The sequence below is a fragment of the Suncus etruscus genome, chromosome 15, assembly GCF_024139225.1.
Source record: "Suncus etruscus isolate mSunEtr1 chromosome 15, mSunEtr1.pri.cur, whole genome shotgun sequence".
NCBI lineage: Eukaryota > Metazoa > Chordata > Mammalia > Eulipotyphla > Soricidae > Suncus > Suncus etruscus.
In genome coordinates this window covers 1048735-1066289 of record NC_064862.1, presented here as the reverse complement: position 1 = coordinate 1066289, position 17555 = coordinate 1048735, and the positions used below count along the sequence as shown (strand labels likewise).

The 17555-nt window shown below is 35.2% G+C and overlaps 1 protein-coding gene across 1 annotated transcript in view; it reads right to left on the bottom strand.

Annotated features, from left to right (window-relative positions):
• EYA4 (EYA transcriptional coactivator and phosphatase 4) overlaps positions 1–17555 on the bottom strand; it is a 304073-nt gene that overhangs the window by 140516 nt on the left and 146002 nt on the right. The window contains exon 3 of the mRNA XM_049789603.1: positions 14406–14455. Within this exon, the coding sequence (XP_049645560.1) occupies positions 14406–14455 (50 nt within the window). The remainder of the gene's footprint in view (positions 1–14405; positions 14456–17555) is intronic.

Genomic DNA, 17555 nt, shown 5'->3' with positions numbered 1-17555 from the left:
CATACAGAGAACTTTAATTTATTGTAGGAGATGCTGGCCTGAGATAAAGTTATCCTCCGGAATTCAAAATTAATGAACATGGGAAAAATAACATATGCTCTCATCTTGAGAGAAGAATGCAAGTTGTAGAAAAAAGATCCTTCCACTGTCTCTGTGCCTATTTTAACACCAATGCATTTTATGCTATGTATCATGCTATATACATTCAATGTTCTTTCTTTACATATATGCTCTTAAAGACTCAGAAATATTAGAATATATTTTCAACTCATACAAATATTTAATTATGTTTTATACAAGTTAATTATAATTAACTTTTAAGAAATCTGAGTTGAGATTCAAAGCTCGAAGCACATAAGCGAGGCCTAATCTTACATCATAAATACAACTGTAATCAAGTTATTTCCTGATCAGAAACTCAGAAATGAATTCCTAATGCCTGGAAGACAGAGTGCCAAAATTTCAAGTTTGGCCTATAGATCATTGATTAGTTTCAGTGTGTTTGAAAGTTGGATTTAATAAAAGTGAATACAAAGCTAGACACTTTTCTTGGCAAAACTATCTTCAGAAATAGAAATAAATAACTGAATAACAATATGAAGCACACTCATCCATTATCTAATCGCTGGAGTGACCAATTTATATTTGGTTTGTATGTGAGAACTTAAGAGAAGATCTGTTGAGCAGTAACAAACCAGTCAGGAAAGTTAAGCACTGAAGAAGTTACAACAAAGGTGACTGGAAAAGGCTCTTTAAAGAGGGCTTCTAGCACAATTAAAGCATTCTATATCAATCTTTAGTTTTCAAAATATTGCTTGTGAATGCCTAATCTATGAACTCAAGACCTAAGTATCTTACTCCTAAAGAAGTAGATAATTTTTGAGTTACAACTAAGTAAGGGAAGGAAAATAAATTATTATGTATTTATAAAAAAATGAGTGAGAGTTAGTAAAAAATGATTGAGTTTCATATCCTGGACATGAAGAAACTGGATGTAGAAGGAACTTGATAGAATTTCATCTCAGCATCCTTTTCTCCCAAAATATTTTTATCCTTGATTCACAGGATTCAAGAAGTAACCACATGAATATCTTCCCTTTCCAGAAATTTGTGATAATGTAAAATGATAATTCTAAAGTGCATACCAAAACAGCTAAAAGGGTCATTCCCTTTTTAATGTTGATCTGGAGAAAAGATAAGTGTTGAGCCAATTTTCATAAAGTGAGCAAAAGACATTATAGCAATTAATCAGTGATAATAAATGCCCATAAAAGGCCATATTAAACCACAAAGCATATAGTCTACAATCATGAAAGGACAGACACATACTTTTTCCACCTGCTGCCATCAGCACTCCATATTATATGACAACAAAATTTCTGTTTTGGGAAAACACCCAGTTATGTTCAGGGCTTAGTGCTGTCTCTGCAATCAGGGACCAATCTACGATTACATCCAGGTGTGAGGCTTCATATGTTGTGCCAGGGATAGAACCCAGGTCAGTGGCAATGGAAGGCCAGCATCTTGACTGCTGTACTCTTGCCTGTCCACAATTTTTTGAGGGATCACACTCTGCGATGCCCAGGCTCTGCATTCATTCCTGGCAGGCTCTCCAGGATTCAAACCAGGTACCATCCTATTTTGGCTGCATGCAAAACAAATGCCATACCGCTGTGCTATTGCTCCAGCTGCTGGCCCACAAATTTTATGTATTCTGAAGGCCCTAAAGAAGAAAACTGAGCCCTACCCCTGAGGAAAAAAAAAAAGAAGACAAAGGATGGCAATTCCTGCTCTCACTACTCAAGAAATCCAGTAAGCCCTCTCCCCAAAGATTTGCTGATAGAAGAACCTTGATTAAAATAAAAACAAATTTCTCCCTTTCCACTTAAACTAGTTTCCATTGTTAGCTAAAACTAATGACCATGAAAAGGAATATTCCAATCCATGGATAATCTAGGACAATTTACCTATTTTGTAGTTCATCTTCTCTTTCTTTACAAAAATCAGTGGGACTACTCATCATACATATAAGATAAATTTATATTTTAGCTTTTAGACTTTTTACACCTACCTCAATGTGGATTTTTTGTTTATAATTTTTCACATATGAACATTCTTTTTCAGAAGTTGTTTTGAAACTTTGATGAAGCTCTTCCTGACCATCCCAGCGGACTCAGTGATTATTTCTGCTGAAGCTACAGTCCAACTGGATTAGTTATTCCAGTATTTCTAGTGAAATGAGAGCACACTAGGGAGAAATAATGATAATAATACAGAAATTTACCCATATAGTATTTTATTCATGTAGGATAAATATAGAGGAATGGAATAAAGACATCTATTGGTGGCTACATTTGCATGTACTTCCTATGACACACATTAGAATTTTTTTGTTTGATTTTTGAACCACGCCCAGCAGCATTCGGGTTACTCTTGGATCTACACTCAGAAGTAAACCACTGGCAGGCTCAGGGGACCTATAGGATGTGGGAGATTGAACCCTGGTCGGCCACATGCAAGTCAAAGACCCTACCCACTGTGCTATTGCTCTAGCTTCCACAAGTTAGATTTCTGTATTCTTATGACAGTTTAAAACAAATTGAAGACTTTGAAATGGAACTCAAGGAATATACCAGAGTAAGTGCAGGAAGGCTATATAGACAGTTAATCCAAAATCTTTGTTTTTTTTCAGAGTTAGAAAACAGAAAGTTGATTGTAAAGTAAGTAGAAGAAAATGAAAATGCCCAGCATAGGCGGAACGTGTGGCTACTAAAGTCGATCTCTGATTTCTTATGTCCAATTGGGTATAAATAATACACATGTTCATTCTTATCTTTTGTATACTATTATACTTTTAAAGCAATTCTCTCTAAGTACCTTAAGTCTATCCACTTTGTGTATATTAAGGCTATTCACTTTTGTGTATAGTATAAATATTTACCAAACACTGTCTTGTCAGTGAAAAGGTCAATTCTACATGGAAAGTATTAAGAAATGCTTATCTAATAGCTGGCAGAATAGGGAGTGATTATGATCTATAACCAAGGAGGCTACATGGGAAATTAATGTGTTAATTCAGGAGTGAAGTAACAAGTGTCTCAATTAATTTCACTGTGTTTATGGGAAACACAGGAATACAAATTTCAAAATACAGCAAAAATAAATTCAGTGCGATCTGATGACCAAGAAAAATTTGAAAAATAAAGAATATAACAAGTCAGGGATTATTCTAAATTTCAAAAACAGGCTACTTGGGAGAATTATTACTAGCATAAAATATCGCGGGTCCGGAGCAATAGCATAGCTGTAGGGTGTTTGCCTTGCAAGTGGCCGACCTGGGGCAGACCTGTGTTCCCTACTGGTCATTCGTTAGGGTCCCCTGAGTATGCCAGGAGTGATTTCTGAAGATAGAGCCAGGAGTAACCCCTGAGTGGCACCGGGTGTGACAAAAAAACCAAAAATCAAAATAAAAACACGTGGTTCAGAGAATATAATTGTAACATTTTTACAAGTGGAGTTTGAGATGAATAAGAAAAATTCACAATAAAATTATATTAGATATTTGTGATGACAAGAGAAGTTACAGGAGAAATTACAGTCTACATTTGCATTTTTGTAAGCTATTCATTCATAGACAGGTATGTACTGAGAATCTGCTATATGTTAAACCCTATACTGTATACCGATGTTCTAATGATGAGTGGAAGAAAGGGCACATAATTTCTAACTTTGCTGACATCCTGGAATAATGAACAAACGTTAAACTAAAGATCACTGGCAAAAAAAAAAAAACACTCTTTAACAAGGTAACATTAAGATAACATGAGAGACAGCAGAAATGTGTCAGGATGTATCACAAATATATTATTTTATTCCCTTCAACCACTTAATGTAATAATACTTTTTGAGACAAAGATAAGAAATCAATATGGGGAAAATAACTTATTGAGGATGAACAATAATCTATAGGAAAGGGCCAATCATAAACATATAAAACAATCCACTTAAAAATAACTCATTTTTGAAATTGTTCTTAAAATATTCAATCATTATAATTGATAAGGATTTGGCAAATATCAAGACAATTATACTAGAACACCAATTTCTTATGCTACTAAAATCAAAACAAAAGAAAACAAAAACAAAGAAGACAAATCATCCCACATCATGAAAAGATTATTATATATCAACCATATCATAAAACCCTTCTTTCACTTTTGTGCTGAACATCAGTTGCTTCTACTACACCTGCAGAAATTCAACACCAATCAGAAAAAGGCAAAACCAACTCAGACCTACAGTGAGTAGCAGACAGAATGGTGATGAGGCTAGAAGTATCTTCACGAGGCAAAGCATTGAAGTGAGATGTACACATGACCAAAATGAGAAGGAAAATACCAAGCTGTAAATGACACAGGTAAACGAAGCTATTCTATATGCAGACTGAATTAATAAGGACTTAGGATTTTCTTCTTTGAATATTCAAACACACACTTAATGATTTGTCCATCTACATCAGGGGTCTCAAACTCACGGCCCGCAGGCCGTTTGTGGCCCTCTATACAACATTTTGTGGCCCATGGTCAGCCTTCAAATATCTCAGTATTTGCAATTATTACCGAATAATCACAATAAAAATTGCATTAGTAAGAAAAAAAATCACATTAAAAATTCACATACCCCAAGCAGTTCCGTTCAGGGTATGCAAATGTTTAATGTATTTTTTTGCGATTTTTTCTTATGAATGCAATTTTTTATTGTGAATATTCGGTAAGTGAATAATCATGAATACTTTGCGCCTAGTGCAGATGTCGTTTCTGCTGCTCCTGCCCGCTGTCCCTTGCATTATCGGAGGCCTAAGGGAGAGAAGGGAGAGAAGTTTATTACAGAATTAGATTTTGTTATACCTTCATCATGACTTCATCAAAGCCTGCAGTGAAGAGAAAGATTGATGACGAGCACAGACAATTTCAGGAAAAGTGGGAGAGGCAGTATTTCTTTGTTGAGCACAGGGCATCCCCACATGTCTTATTTGCTCATAGAAAGTTGCAGTGCACAAGGAATACAACTTGAAACGCCATTATTCAACTAAACATGCTGAGGTATGTGAAAAATATCAAGGAAATGAGAGAGCCAAGCGGGTTGCCAGTGTTAAAGCATGTCTAATGAAGCAACAAGATTTCTTCAAGAAAGCAACCAAAGAGAATGTTGCATCAGTCAAAGCTAGTTACATGGCTAGTGAGATGATTATTAAGGCAGGGAAACCATTCACAGAAGGAAAGTTTGTTTAAAAAAATGCATGTTATAGGCTGCAAGTATTATCTGTCTGGAAAAGAAAGGTCAGTTTAGCAAAATCAGCCTTTCTGCCAACACTGTGGCAGAGCGCATTTCTGACAGGTCAAGTGTCATTTATCATCAACTGTGTGAGAAAGCCAAATGTTTTGATGCACTCAGTTGCTCTTGATGAGGGCACAGATAGAACAGACACTGCACAGCTCACAATTTATGTCCGTGGTGTTGATAGCAATTTTGAATTGACAGAGGAGCTGCTCACAATAATTCCAATGCATGGCCAGACCACTGCTAATGATATATTTCGGCATCTGTGTGATGCCATTGAGAATGCAGGTTTGCCATGGAAGAGGTTTGTTGGAATAATAACCGATGGAGCACCATCGATACAGGGAGAAAAAATGGACTGGTGGCACTTGTTCAAAAAAAAAAAACTTGAAGAGGAGGGTGTAGAGAAGGCCATTGCTTTTCAGTGCATTATCCATCAGCAGGCCCTTTGCAGTAAATGCCTGCCGTGTGACAATGTGATGTCTGTTGTTGTGAAATGCATCAACCAAATCAGATCCAAGGGCTTAAAGCACAGGAGGTTCCGTGTTTTTTCAGAGGAAATGGAGTCAGAATATGGAGATGTGCTCTATTTCACCGAGGTACGTTGGCTCAGCAGGGGAAATGTCCTGAAAAGATTTTTTGAGTTGAGAGAAGTGAAAGCCTTCATGGAGAAGGATGGGAATGCTGTTTCTGAGTTGAGTGATCACAAATGGCTCATGGACTTAGCTTTTCTTGTTGACATCACACATAAGCTGAATGTAGTAAACAAGGCCTGGGACAGCTTATCAGTGCTGCCTATGACAACGTGAGAGCATTCTCCACAAAACTTGTGTTATGGAAATCCCAGCTCTCTCAGACAAACCTTTGCCATTTCCCAGGATGCAAGGAATTTGTGGATGCAGGCATACCATTCAGTGGTGAGAAATATGTTGATGCTATTTTTAAGCTAGAGAAGGTATGTGATCTTAGATTTGCAGACTTCAAAAAGCACAGAGCCACTTTCCAAATGTTTGTGGACCCCTTTTCCTTTGATGTGCAAGATGCCCTTCCTGTGCTTCAAATGGAGCTCATTGACCTGCAATGCAACTCTGATCTCAAAGCCAAGTTCAGGGAAATTAGTGGAAAAGCAGACATGCATGGGCAATTTTTGAGAGAATTGCCCTCCAGCTTCCCTGAGCTTTCCCGAATGTTCAAGCACACCATGTGCCTTTTTGGAAGCACATATTTGTGTGAAAAGTTATTCTCCATATTGAACTTCAATAAGTCAAAGTACAGGTCTAGACTTAATGATGATCATCTTCAAGCCATACTGAGGGTCTCAACTGTTTCCTCTCTAAAGCCAAATGTGGTTCAGATTTGTGAGAAGAAGCACTGTCAAGTCTCTGGCAGCAAGGAATAGGCAAAAGATGCCATGTTCAGAAGAAATGTTCATGATCTTCACTCAATATTCTATTCATGTTCAGAAGAAATAATTAAAACTGTTAATAATAATGTTTGAGGACTTTTTTTTGTGAAATCCCTTATGCGGCCCTGCCTCACCCTGATTTTGCCTCCTGCGGCCCCCAGGTAAATTGAGTTTGAGACCCCTGATCTACATCTTTATCACTTATAGGTGCTGGGGGAATTCAGCCTAAAAGTTGAAATGATTTTCCTATATTTGTTTTGTGATCTAATGTTTAAACCCAGGACCAATATTTTTCAGGTATATTGTTCTACTACTGAGATACAAGTATGGTCCCTGACAGATTTTTTTAAATAAAGTTTTACTCTGAAACTTAAATTGAGATTAGCAATTTTCTGATGCTGGGATAATAGGGTTAAAAATTATTGAGATGGGCATATGAATTCATTGGTTCTCAAGAGTGTGATTATAAAACCTGATAAAATATAAAATTAGGCTATGTTACTGAGATTTTCTTTTTCTTTCTTTTTTTATTTTTGGGTCACACCCGGCAGCGCTCAGGGGTTACTCCAGGCTCTACACTCAGAAATCGCCCCTGGCAGGCACAGAGGACCATATGGGATACCGGGATTCAAACCACTGTCCTTCTGCATGAAAGCCTTACCTCTGTGCCATCTCTCTGGCCCCATTCTGAGATCATTTAAACTTATTGACAATACATATTCAAGTTCTTAAGTCAGAAGACATGTGATTTGGTATAAGTGAGTTTTGATGCTTATCAGAAAAAGAATAATGGAGTATACTGCTCTCTGATTTTATAATATAATACTGTTTTTCAAGAAACATCTGTCAGCATTTAATGCTATGGAAAAGCACAGCATTTAATTTTTTGAGAAAAAATATGTAGAAAATACTTTTACATTTCTGAAAGTATTGCAATAATAATTTTAATAACAAATATGTGTTAAAACAGTATGGAGGGTTTCAGTGAATTCAAAATTGAGCTGCTAAATGAACAGCAACTCCAGTTTTGAGTTTCTATCCCCAGGACAGAAAAACATACATCCGAAAGATGTAAACACACCACTATTTATCGCAACACTCATCACATTAGCTAAAATTTGGAATCAACATGGATGTTTAACTACAGATGAGTGGATCATGAAGTTGTAGTACAATAAAACACAGAGCTGTAAGAAAGAAAACAATCAAAATTTGCTGCAACATGGATGGAACTATGTTAAATGAAGTAATTATGTTATGTTAAATGACATAATTGTTATGTTAAATGAAATAATTCAGAAGTAGATGGATACATAATGATACCATTTATATGTGTTATTTAGAAAACTGCATGAAGAAATGCAATGGTTTAAATGGGAGTTGTCTCGAACACCCATGGCCCAAGAGTATAACAAGGAGAAGGAAAGAAATTGAGTGGAGGAGGAGAAAAACAAATATGAAAGAATGGGGGGGGGTGGTAAAGCAATATCAGGTGCACTGGTGGTGTTAATAAAAACAGAACTAAATACCCAAGCCAAAGGTAACAACAATGAAATCAAAAGACCCAAACTTCAACAATCTAAACTTAAAACAAGTTTGTTATACTGTCAGGCTGGGTTATGAGGAGGTGGTATGGGATGACTTTGGGAACATTGGTGGAGGGAGGCGACATTGGTGGTGGGATCAACACTGATTCATTGTATGTCTGAAACCCAACTATGAAGGACTTTGTAAATCACAGTGGTTTCAATAAAATAAAATAAAATTTAAAAATAATATCTTAAATGACCATAAAACTATTATTTACAGATAATTAGTTCTATTTTAAACTCTTACTCATAGAACACATTGAATAAAGTCTGTGGCTCAATAAAGTACTGAAGTGAAATTAAAATAAAGTATTTTAATTGCTAAAGTATTATAATATCAATATATTTAATCTATGAAATTAAAATTCATTTCAGCGCATCCTGGGACCACCACCACCAACAACAACAAAAAGCTCTAACCTAGCTTTTGGTCTACGATCTGTTCAACAAATAAGATCTCCAATTCCAGAGGTCTGACTGAGACAATCGCAACTGAACGGGTCTTCCAGAAGCATAATGAAAGACACTATCCCAGGCTCCATTCTAGGAGCAACATAATGACCAAGACCACCAACTACAGAAGATGGATTAAAATGACACTGAAGAAGCAGAACTGCTAGAACCACAAAGAAAGACTTCATTATAAGCTCCATTCCTTGAGCTGTACAGACACCAAGATCTCTAGATACAGAGGTCTGATTTTACCATTCGTGACGAAACAGAAGTCTTCCATACACCACAAAAGCACCGAGAGAGTAAATGATCATGCAAGGAGTCTATAGTTAATCCCATGACAGTATACTTCAGGGGTGGAGAAACCCTGTAACTCCTAGGCCAAGGGAATTCCCTCTATTATATCCCCAATAGTTACTGTGCCTATGCTGGGGGGAAAAGAAAAAAAAAAGCACAAAATAATCATTTTTCTACATATATATTTATTGATTGATCGATATTTATTGACATCTTTTTTTGTGTAGATATTGAAGTTGATGTCTCCAATTTTATTTTATTTTATCTTTCTCTTTCTTTTTGCACTCTGGCATGGTTTGATTTCAGAACCGAGACTATTGTGTAGTGCTTGTCTTTATTGCTGTAGTGCTCACTGAATATTTAATCTGATATTTTTTACTGTATTGATGTGGTGTTTCAATTACCTTTTTCATGGCCTCTCTCAAACTGAGGTTGAAAGCCTCTAAAAGGACTCTGCCCATTTTCAGCTTATTTTATTTATTTTATTTATTTTTTCTTATTTTTTACTCCATTCTATGGCTTTTCTTTCCTTCAAACAAAACCACATAACTCGAATTATCGAGCTCCGCCTCTCAAATAGAGGGGGAAACAAGGAAGGGTACCAGGACCAAACAGATATATGATCACTAATAGTAAGCTAGACAAAAAGGGGACCACCTACTCTAGCAGCCTGGGGGGGTGATGGTGGGGGATATGGGTTGCAGGAAGGGAACGAGGTTGGGGGAAGGACAAATTTGGTGATGGGCATTCCTCTGATTCAATGTTAATATGTACCTAAAATACTACTGTGAAAGATATGTAAGCCAATATGATCAAAATAAAAATTAAAATAAAATTCATTCCAGTACTTCCTTAACAATTAAAGAGTTTTTCTGCAATTTTTTGACATATAAGTTAGAATAGATTAGAGCAAGAAGACAGAACTAATGTTTTGCTGATTTCAAGCATCCATCAATATATGAGAATCCAGTTAATTTAATGGAGTAGCTCCTAAGTGGTGGTCAAGAGGATTGGGGGACACTCCCACATTGTCCCACTAAGACAATTCAAGATTATGGGAGATGTTAGGACCAGTTTAATACTAGGATCTGATGTTAGGACATGTTGGTATTTAGCCCACATTAACCACCAAGGATACACCTAGTGGTGCTACAAGTGGAGAGCTTTCAGAACTACACCTGGTCATGCTAAGAAATTATGTGGCAATAGAGATTTTCCTAGAGTCAGCTCCAAGAAAAGCTTGCATCTTGACCCCTGAACTCTCTCCTGCCCCATGAAATGGGTTTCTCTAATCTGTGAAGTGGAAAAAAATCCATCCTTACATTAACAACATAGTTATTTTTTTATTTGTCATATTAAAAATTTATCATTTGAGCTTTTACAAATCATAAATACTTTTTGGTTTTGGGGTCACACCCAGCAGCGCTCAGGGGTTACTCCTGGCTCTATGCTCAGAAATCGCTCCTAGCAGGCTCGGGGGACCATATGGGATGTCGGGATTCAAACCACCGACCTTCTACATGCAAAGTAAATGCACTGCCTCCATGCTATCTCTCCGGTCCCATACTTTCTATATTTTAATATGTATTAATTATTGATTTATTCGATTGACCATTGTTTTCCTGATGGTATTCTATTGATCATAATGTAGCCAGGAGAAGATTAAATTACAGGGGATAAAATAATAACTCTACAACCCAAGTTCAATCAAATTTTACTATATTTTCTTAATTTCCATTTAATAGAACAAGCATAAAACAAATTTACCATAATTTGAGTTGTATTTCCTTTATATATTTTGCTAGATTTCTTCCTAGTAAAATGCTCTACTAGTTAGTGATTCAAAAAGGGAAACACAAAGAAAAACAAACAGTAAATCATTAGAAAAATCATTTGAGAATGATGAGAACTATTTTATTACACAGGCACTCTATTTGCTAAAAATGCAGTTAAGGAATAAAATGAATTGTTCCCTCAATTTGCACCAGAAATCAGACTAAAAGTGTAAGATTATTTAAGAACTGAAACTCATAAAATTTCTACTCACTTATACTGATGCTATTATAGTAAATTGAAGCAAAATACATCTACTTTTAAGTACAAATCAAATGACAAACCTACAGAAATAAATTTACCATAAATACTGAAATAGTCAACATTAAATGGTATTTTAGCTTAAGACTATCTGCAAAATAATTATTTTTAGGGTAAATTAAAAAAAAAAAACAAGAAAAAAAATTCTATTTCTCAAGTACCCATTTTATGGAGAACAGACCAAGGACCAATCACATTTTATCCTAGATCGGTTTAACAGCACAAAGTGGAAAACATCATTTAATGAATGTCAACTTATTTATAAGCCTATTATATTCCTTTCCATAAGATATGAAGTTGACACAATTTTATGAAACTAGGAAAATAATGTTCCTAATGCCTGGCTTTTAGTACATACACATTTGGGTTATTTCTAAGAACACATTCTTCCCTTAATTATCTTCCCTCGGTTTATGAATTCCCTTTTTCCCAACCTACTAGTCCCATCTGCAGTTCAAGTATTTCTTTCCAAAAGAGGAATTAAGGCCAAGCAAGACAAAGAATTTGCTGATATACATATGTCGCTTCAAGAATTTCCCTGACAAAGTCTCCACGCACAATTTAATTATTTCCCTTCTGTGAAAACACTTTCCATCTGCATTTATTCTAATCTTTTGAAATCCAAAACCAACACACTATAAATCCAGCAAAGTAAATGAATGATATTAACTTTATGTTCTAGTGAGGCAACATTTTATAAGGCAGTAGGTTTCCAGATCACATGAATTTTGTGCTGATACAGTATTTTATTTTGACTTCAGGCTTTTACTCTGTTTATTTTCTATAAATTTACCTAGTCAAAGGCTTCCTTATATTTTTCTATAATATATAATACATATATAATGTATGCATAATATGTCATATAAACTATTATCTTAAAATAATACTTTTATAGCCATATAGATTTGGATGCCCCAGATAAAAAGGAAATTAATGATCCTTTCCTAGCTTAAATCTCTAAGGTCTACACTGTTTGTTCCTTAGTATCAACTATTAACATTGAATTGGCTTGGTGCTTTTTTCCTATTTAAATTTAAGCTAATTACCTGACTAAAATTTTGAGTAGCCTCAAACATAAATAAATGTATCATAGATATTAATAAGTATAACGATATTGCTCTAACTTATTTATCATCTAACTAGTTGCTTAAAAAATTAAAAACTTAAATACCAAGTCCTAGACAGGTCAAAATGCTAAGGAATTTTCAAAGGAAATTACAACATGTACTAATCTGGGCTTTTCCTTTATAAATTTCTCTCATCATTCTTCAATTAATCTACATTATTAGGGAAAAGATCATGATTCATCAATTTCCTCATATTCCAACAGGCTAAAACTACATGCGTCTTTTTTGACACTTCATAATAGGGACAAAGTTTGCATGCCACAAATTTTATATCTTCTTATCATCCATTTGATAAGGTTCTATAATACTTTTATTTTTAATAATTATTATATTTTGAATATCATGTTTACTATATTAGAAAACCTTATATATGGCAGGAGAGAGATTATAAGGGGTAAGGCTCTGCAGGTAGCTGAACTCTGGTTCAATCTCTAGCACGGCAAATGATCCCCTGAGCACCGTCAAGAGCAACAAACCTGCACACAGGGCTAGCAGACTTTGAGCATCCCTGAGTGTACCTCACCCACCACAGAAAAGAAAAATATTATATACTCATTTAAGCATATAATGTATATATGTGTATATGTATATTGTTATGCATATATGTAGGTATATACCTACATATATGTAAACATATACATATTATATTATACATTACATATAATACATAAATATTATACACACATTCTTCATAAAATAGGCTAAATTGACTGCACTTAAAATACCCTTTATCCTAAAAGAAAGTAGTGTTCACTTACATTACCCCTAGATCTATGTAGTTAATAAAAGCCACCTACATCATATACTAGAGCGGACAGTATAAAAGCAAAATAAATTCCATCTTTTATTTTTAGTATTTTACTGATCCGTATGTTACTGATTAACATGGTTACAATATTGGTAAAGATCCAATTACCATTAAATACATTTTTTGTTTTTGTTTTTGGGCCTCACCTAGCAGCGCTTAAGGGTTATCACTGGCTCTGTGCTAGAAATCATACCTGCAAGGCTCAGAGGACCAGATGGGATGCCAGGGATCGAACCTGGATCAGGCACATACAAGGGAAATGCCCTATCCACTGTTCTATCTCTCGGGCCATTTAATACAAATTTCTTAGTGCAATATATGGTTATATCGCTAAATTCTGTTAAATTCTGCTGTTACAGTGTTATCTAAAATACTTTTATATTCACTTAAAAATTAAATCTAAATTTTTAAATGTAGATAAAATATAGAGGCTCAAAATATCTGTTGGGAACCTAACTTAACAATAAACAACAAAATACAGTTGTCTAATCACTTTATCATTTCTGTAGGTTCTAATTAATATAAAGAATATCAAAATAATCTGTTTTTCAATTTAATCTCATCCTCAAAATAATATAAAAGAAAGATAAAATGCTGTAGTTTATATCTGGCAAACACAAACTTGATAGTTATTCCACTTCTGACAAAACTTTCAAATGAAAATACATTGCAAGAAGGAAATAGAGGAAAATAATTATCATAAAATAATAAATGCCAGGGCTGGAGAAATAGCATGGAGGTAAGGCATTTGCTTTTCATGCAGGACAGTGGTTCGAATCTCGGCATCCCATATGGCCCCCTGTGCCTGCCAGTGGCGATTTCTGAGCCTAAAGCCAGGAGTAACCCCTGAGCGCTGCCAGATGTGACCCCCCCAAAAATGCCAAAAAATGTTATTTAAGTGTTCCCTGAATACATATTTTGCTGGCTTCAGAAAGAGTTATTTCTATTAAAGTCATATGTAATAACCCCCTTGTTCCAGAAAATATATAGTTATCACACAGGCAACTTCTTCAACTCAACATTTCTAATCACAATTTTCATGTCTTACATTACATCTATTTAATTAAAGTTAACATATGCACAATGACAAATGGAAAAAAGGCAAGAACCATATAAGACAGCCATATAGAACTCTAAGAGTTATGTCTTGTTTATATAACTACACACTCAAGCATTCCATTATATCATTAAGATTAAATAGCTATGTATCATGTTTATGGAACAGAACATCTTACTATTTATCCAAAATTCAATTTTTTCATAGTGTAATCTTGGCCTCTATTTTATCATACCTGGAATTCTGAGATTCTGAAACATCTGATTCGGTACACGTTTTCTTTACCTGGAAGAAAAATGTACTAATTATCATCTCATATGAAAATTCAACTTCTTGCTCAGTTCCACACACATGTTAAATTTAAAGAGGATATAATTCTGCTTACCAAGATCTATAAAATACTCCTCCAATTTCTGGCAGAATCATGTAGTACTAAATAGTGTATTTCATTAGTATCCCTTGAACAGCTGCCAAAGGTACTTCCCTAGACTTCATTAGGATGTAGAATGTTGAGTTATAAAATAGGTTGGGACTAGCTTAACTATGAACAAAGAAACCAAAGACGCAGATTTTCCACTTAGAAACTAGAAAGCCATAATGTTCTCAATTCACTATGAAATGTTTTTCCAATTGATCCTGCTCTGTCTCCTACTAAAGCGCAGAATGATAAATACCAGATTAAGGGGCAAATACCAGTATTAGCTAAAACATTCATAATATTAACTTCAGTTTTTTAATCTAGTGGCTGTATGTTTTATATATTTCTCAGTATATCAATTAAGATTTCATATTACTCATAGATTTCTCACATATACATGAAGTATACGTTCAGAATATATTTTAATTTCATGGTCTTTAACCCATAAAGGTAAAGAATAAATATTAACTTTTACTTTTAGGACTCTATTCAAAAGTATCTGATATATTCTCAAAATGAGATAAAGTACACATTTATCAATTAAAATTTTAATTTTAAGCGTATATACCATCTCCTAATTACATTTTGAGAGGTACAAAATTGGCTATTTAAACTTTTTTTTTTTTTTTTTTTTTTTTTGGTTTTTGGGTCACACCCGGCAACGCTCAGGGGTTACTCCTGGCTCCACACTCAGAAATCACTCCTGGCAGGCTCGGGAGACCATATGGGATGCCGGGATTCAAACCACCATTCTTCTGCATGCAAGGCAAATGCCTTACCTCTGTGTGCTATCTCTCCAGCCCTGTTTAAACATATTTTAACATAAAACATAAGTAATATACATTGGCAAGTCTATTGACTTACACTAGCTGCTTTTACTGTCATGATCCACCTATTGAACATACAAAATTCAAAGCATTTAAACTTCTAATATATAATTTGGAAGTGAAAGTGTGACAAATATATATACAATGAATGTAAACTAAGGTAGAATTATTATCACTTAAAAAATTCAGAGGGGCAGAGTGGTGGCACAAGTGGTAAGGTGTCTGCTTTGCCAGCGCTAGCCTAGAATCTACTGCGGTTCGATCCACAGGGGTCCCATATGCTCCCCCAAGTCAGGAGTGATTTCTGAGTGCACAGCGTGGAGTAATCCCTGAGCATCACCGGATGTGGCTCAGAAACCAAAACAAACAAACAAATAAATTCTGGTGCCTAAGCAATAGCACAGCAGGTAGAGTGTTTGCCTTTCAATCAACCAACCCAAGTTTGACCATTGGCATCTCATATGTCCCCTCAGCCTGCCAGGAGTAATTCATTAACATAGAGCAACTGTACCCCTGAGCACTATCAGGTGTGGCCCCAAAACCAAAAAACAAAATGAACTGGAGCTGGAGTGATAAAATAATATGGGGCAAGAGTGGTAGCACAGCGGTAGGTCATTGGCCTTGCACGCAGCTGACCTAGGATGAACATGTGTTCAATTCCCAGTAACTCAGATATTCCCCCAAGCCAGGAGCAATTTCTGAGCTAGAGCCAGGAGCAACCCCTGAGTGCTGCTGGGTGTGGCCCCAAAAACAAACAAACAAACAAACAAAATAATAATATTAATAATAGGTAATGTGTTTGCCTTGCATGTAGCTGACCCAGACTTGATCATCAGCACCACAGATGATCCACCATAAGTGATCCCTGGGTGAAAAACCATGAGTATTCCTGAGCACTGCTGAGTGTGGCCTCTGAAAATTTTTTAAGTATTAACTTGGGAGCCAGAGCAGTGGCACAAGTGGAAGGGCATCTGCCTTGCACATGCTAACGTAGGACGGACCACGGTTTGATCCTCAGGTGTCCCATATGGTCCCCAAGCCAGGATTCCTGAGCACATAACCAGGAGTAACCCCTGAGCGTCACTGGGTGTGGCCCAAAAAGAAACAAAAAATGTATTAACTTGGAAGATTAACCCTGCCTTTCATTACACAATATAATTATGTCTGTTAACAAAAGTATCTTTAAAAAGGAATATATTAGGAGCTAGTGTATTACAATTATGGTAGGTGAGATGTTTTGCTTTGCACAGGGCTGACCTGGGCTCAATCTGTAGCATCCCATATGACCCCCGGACAAATTAGTAATAATACTTGAGTGTAGATCTAGAAGAAAATCATTAGCAGTTTTGGGTGTGTACCCTCCAAAATAAAACACAATGGCAAACAATGTTAAAACACCCCACATTTTCAACTAATTGTTTATACCTTCGTTTCCACATATTAAGTATTTATATCCTCAGTAATAAATTATTTTCTTGATTATTGTCTTCTCTTTTATGTCATATTTACGCTTTTATGCATAAGTTTTTATGAAAAAAGCAGAGATGTTCATTTCTATCCCACTATGTAACATCTCTATGGTATAGCATGTAACTCAGGACCATGAGATGAAGGGGTAAATAAATGTTTTCAAGATAATTAAAACACAAGAAAAAATATTTTTTAAATTCACACATAAAGTTCACTATAAAACCCATAAAAGTCTTATTTCCACTAAATTTCTAATAAGAGTAAAATTTAAAGGAAAAATTTTTTTTAGAATAAAACCACTTTTCTATTAAATTTTTTCTATGATTCATCACCAGAAACTCTATTAACAGTCCAAGGTATGCCCCAAATGAATGTCAGATTCCTTGAAAATACAATAAAAAAGTTTGGGGTACGAGTAAAGAATTTTCAGATTACTACCTGTAAATTAGACACTTGCTCTCAATAAGAATAATAAGAAAAAGGATGAAGCAAGTTTCTAATGGCCAAAAAACCATAAACCATAAAAATGTTTTCACTGTGAATGGTTTTACAAAGTTTCATTCCCAAACTAATCACCAGAATGTTCAAATTTCAGTTATTTTTATTTATTTTATTTGTTTTTATGCCACCCCAAAAGTGTTCAGGGCGCATTCATTTTGGTTGAATTTCT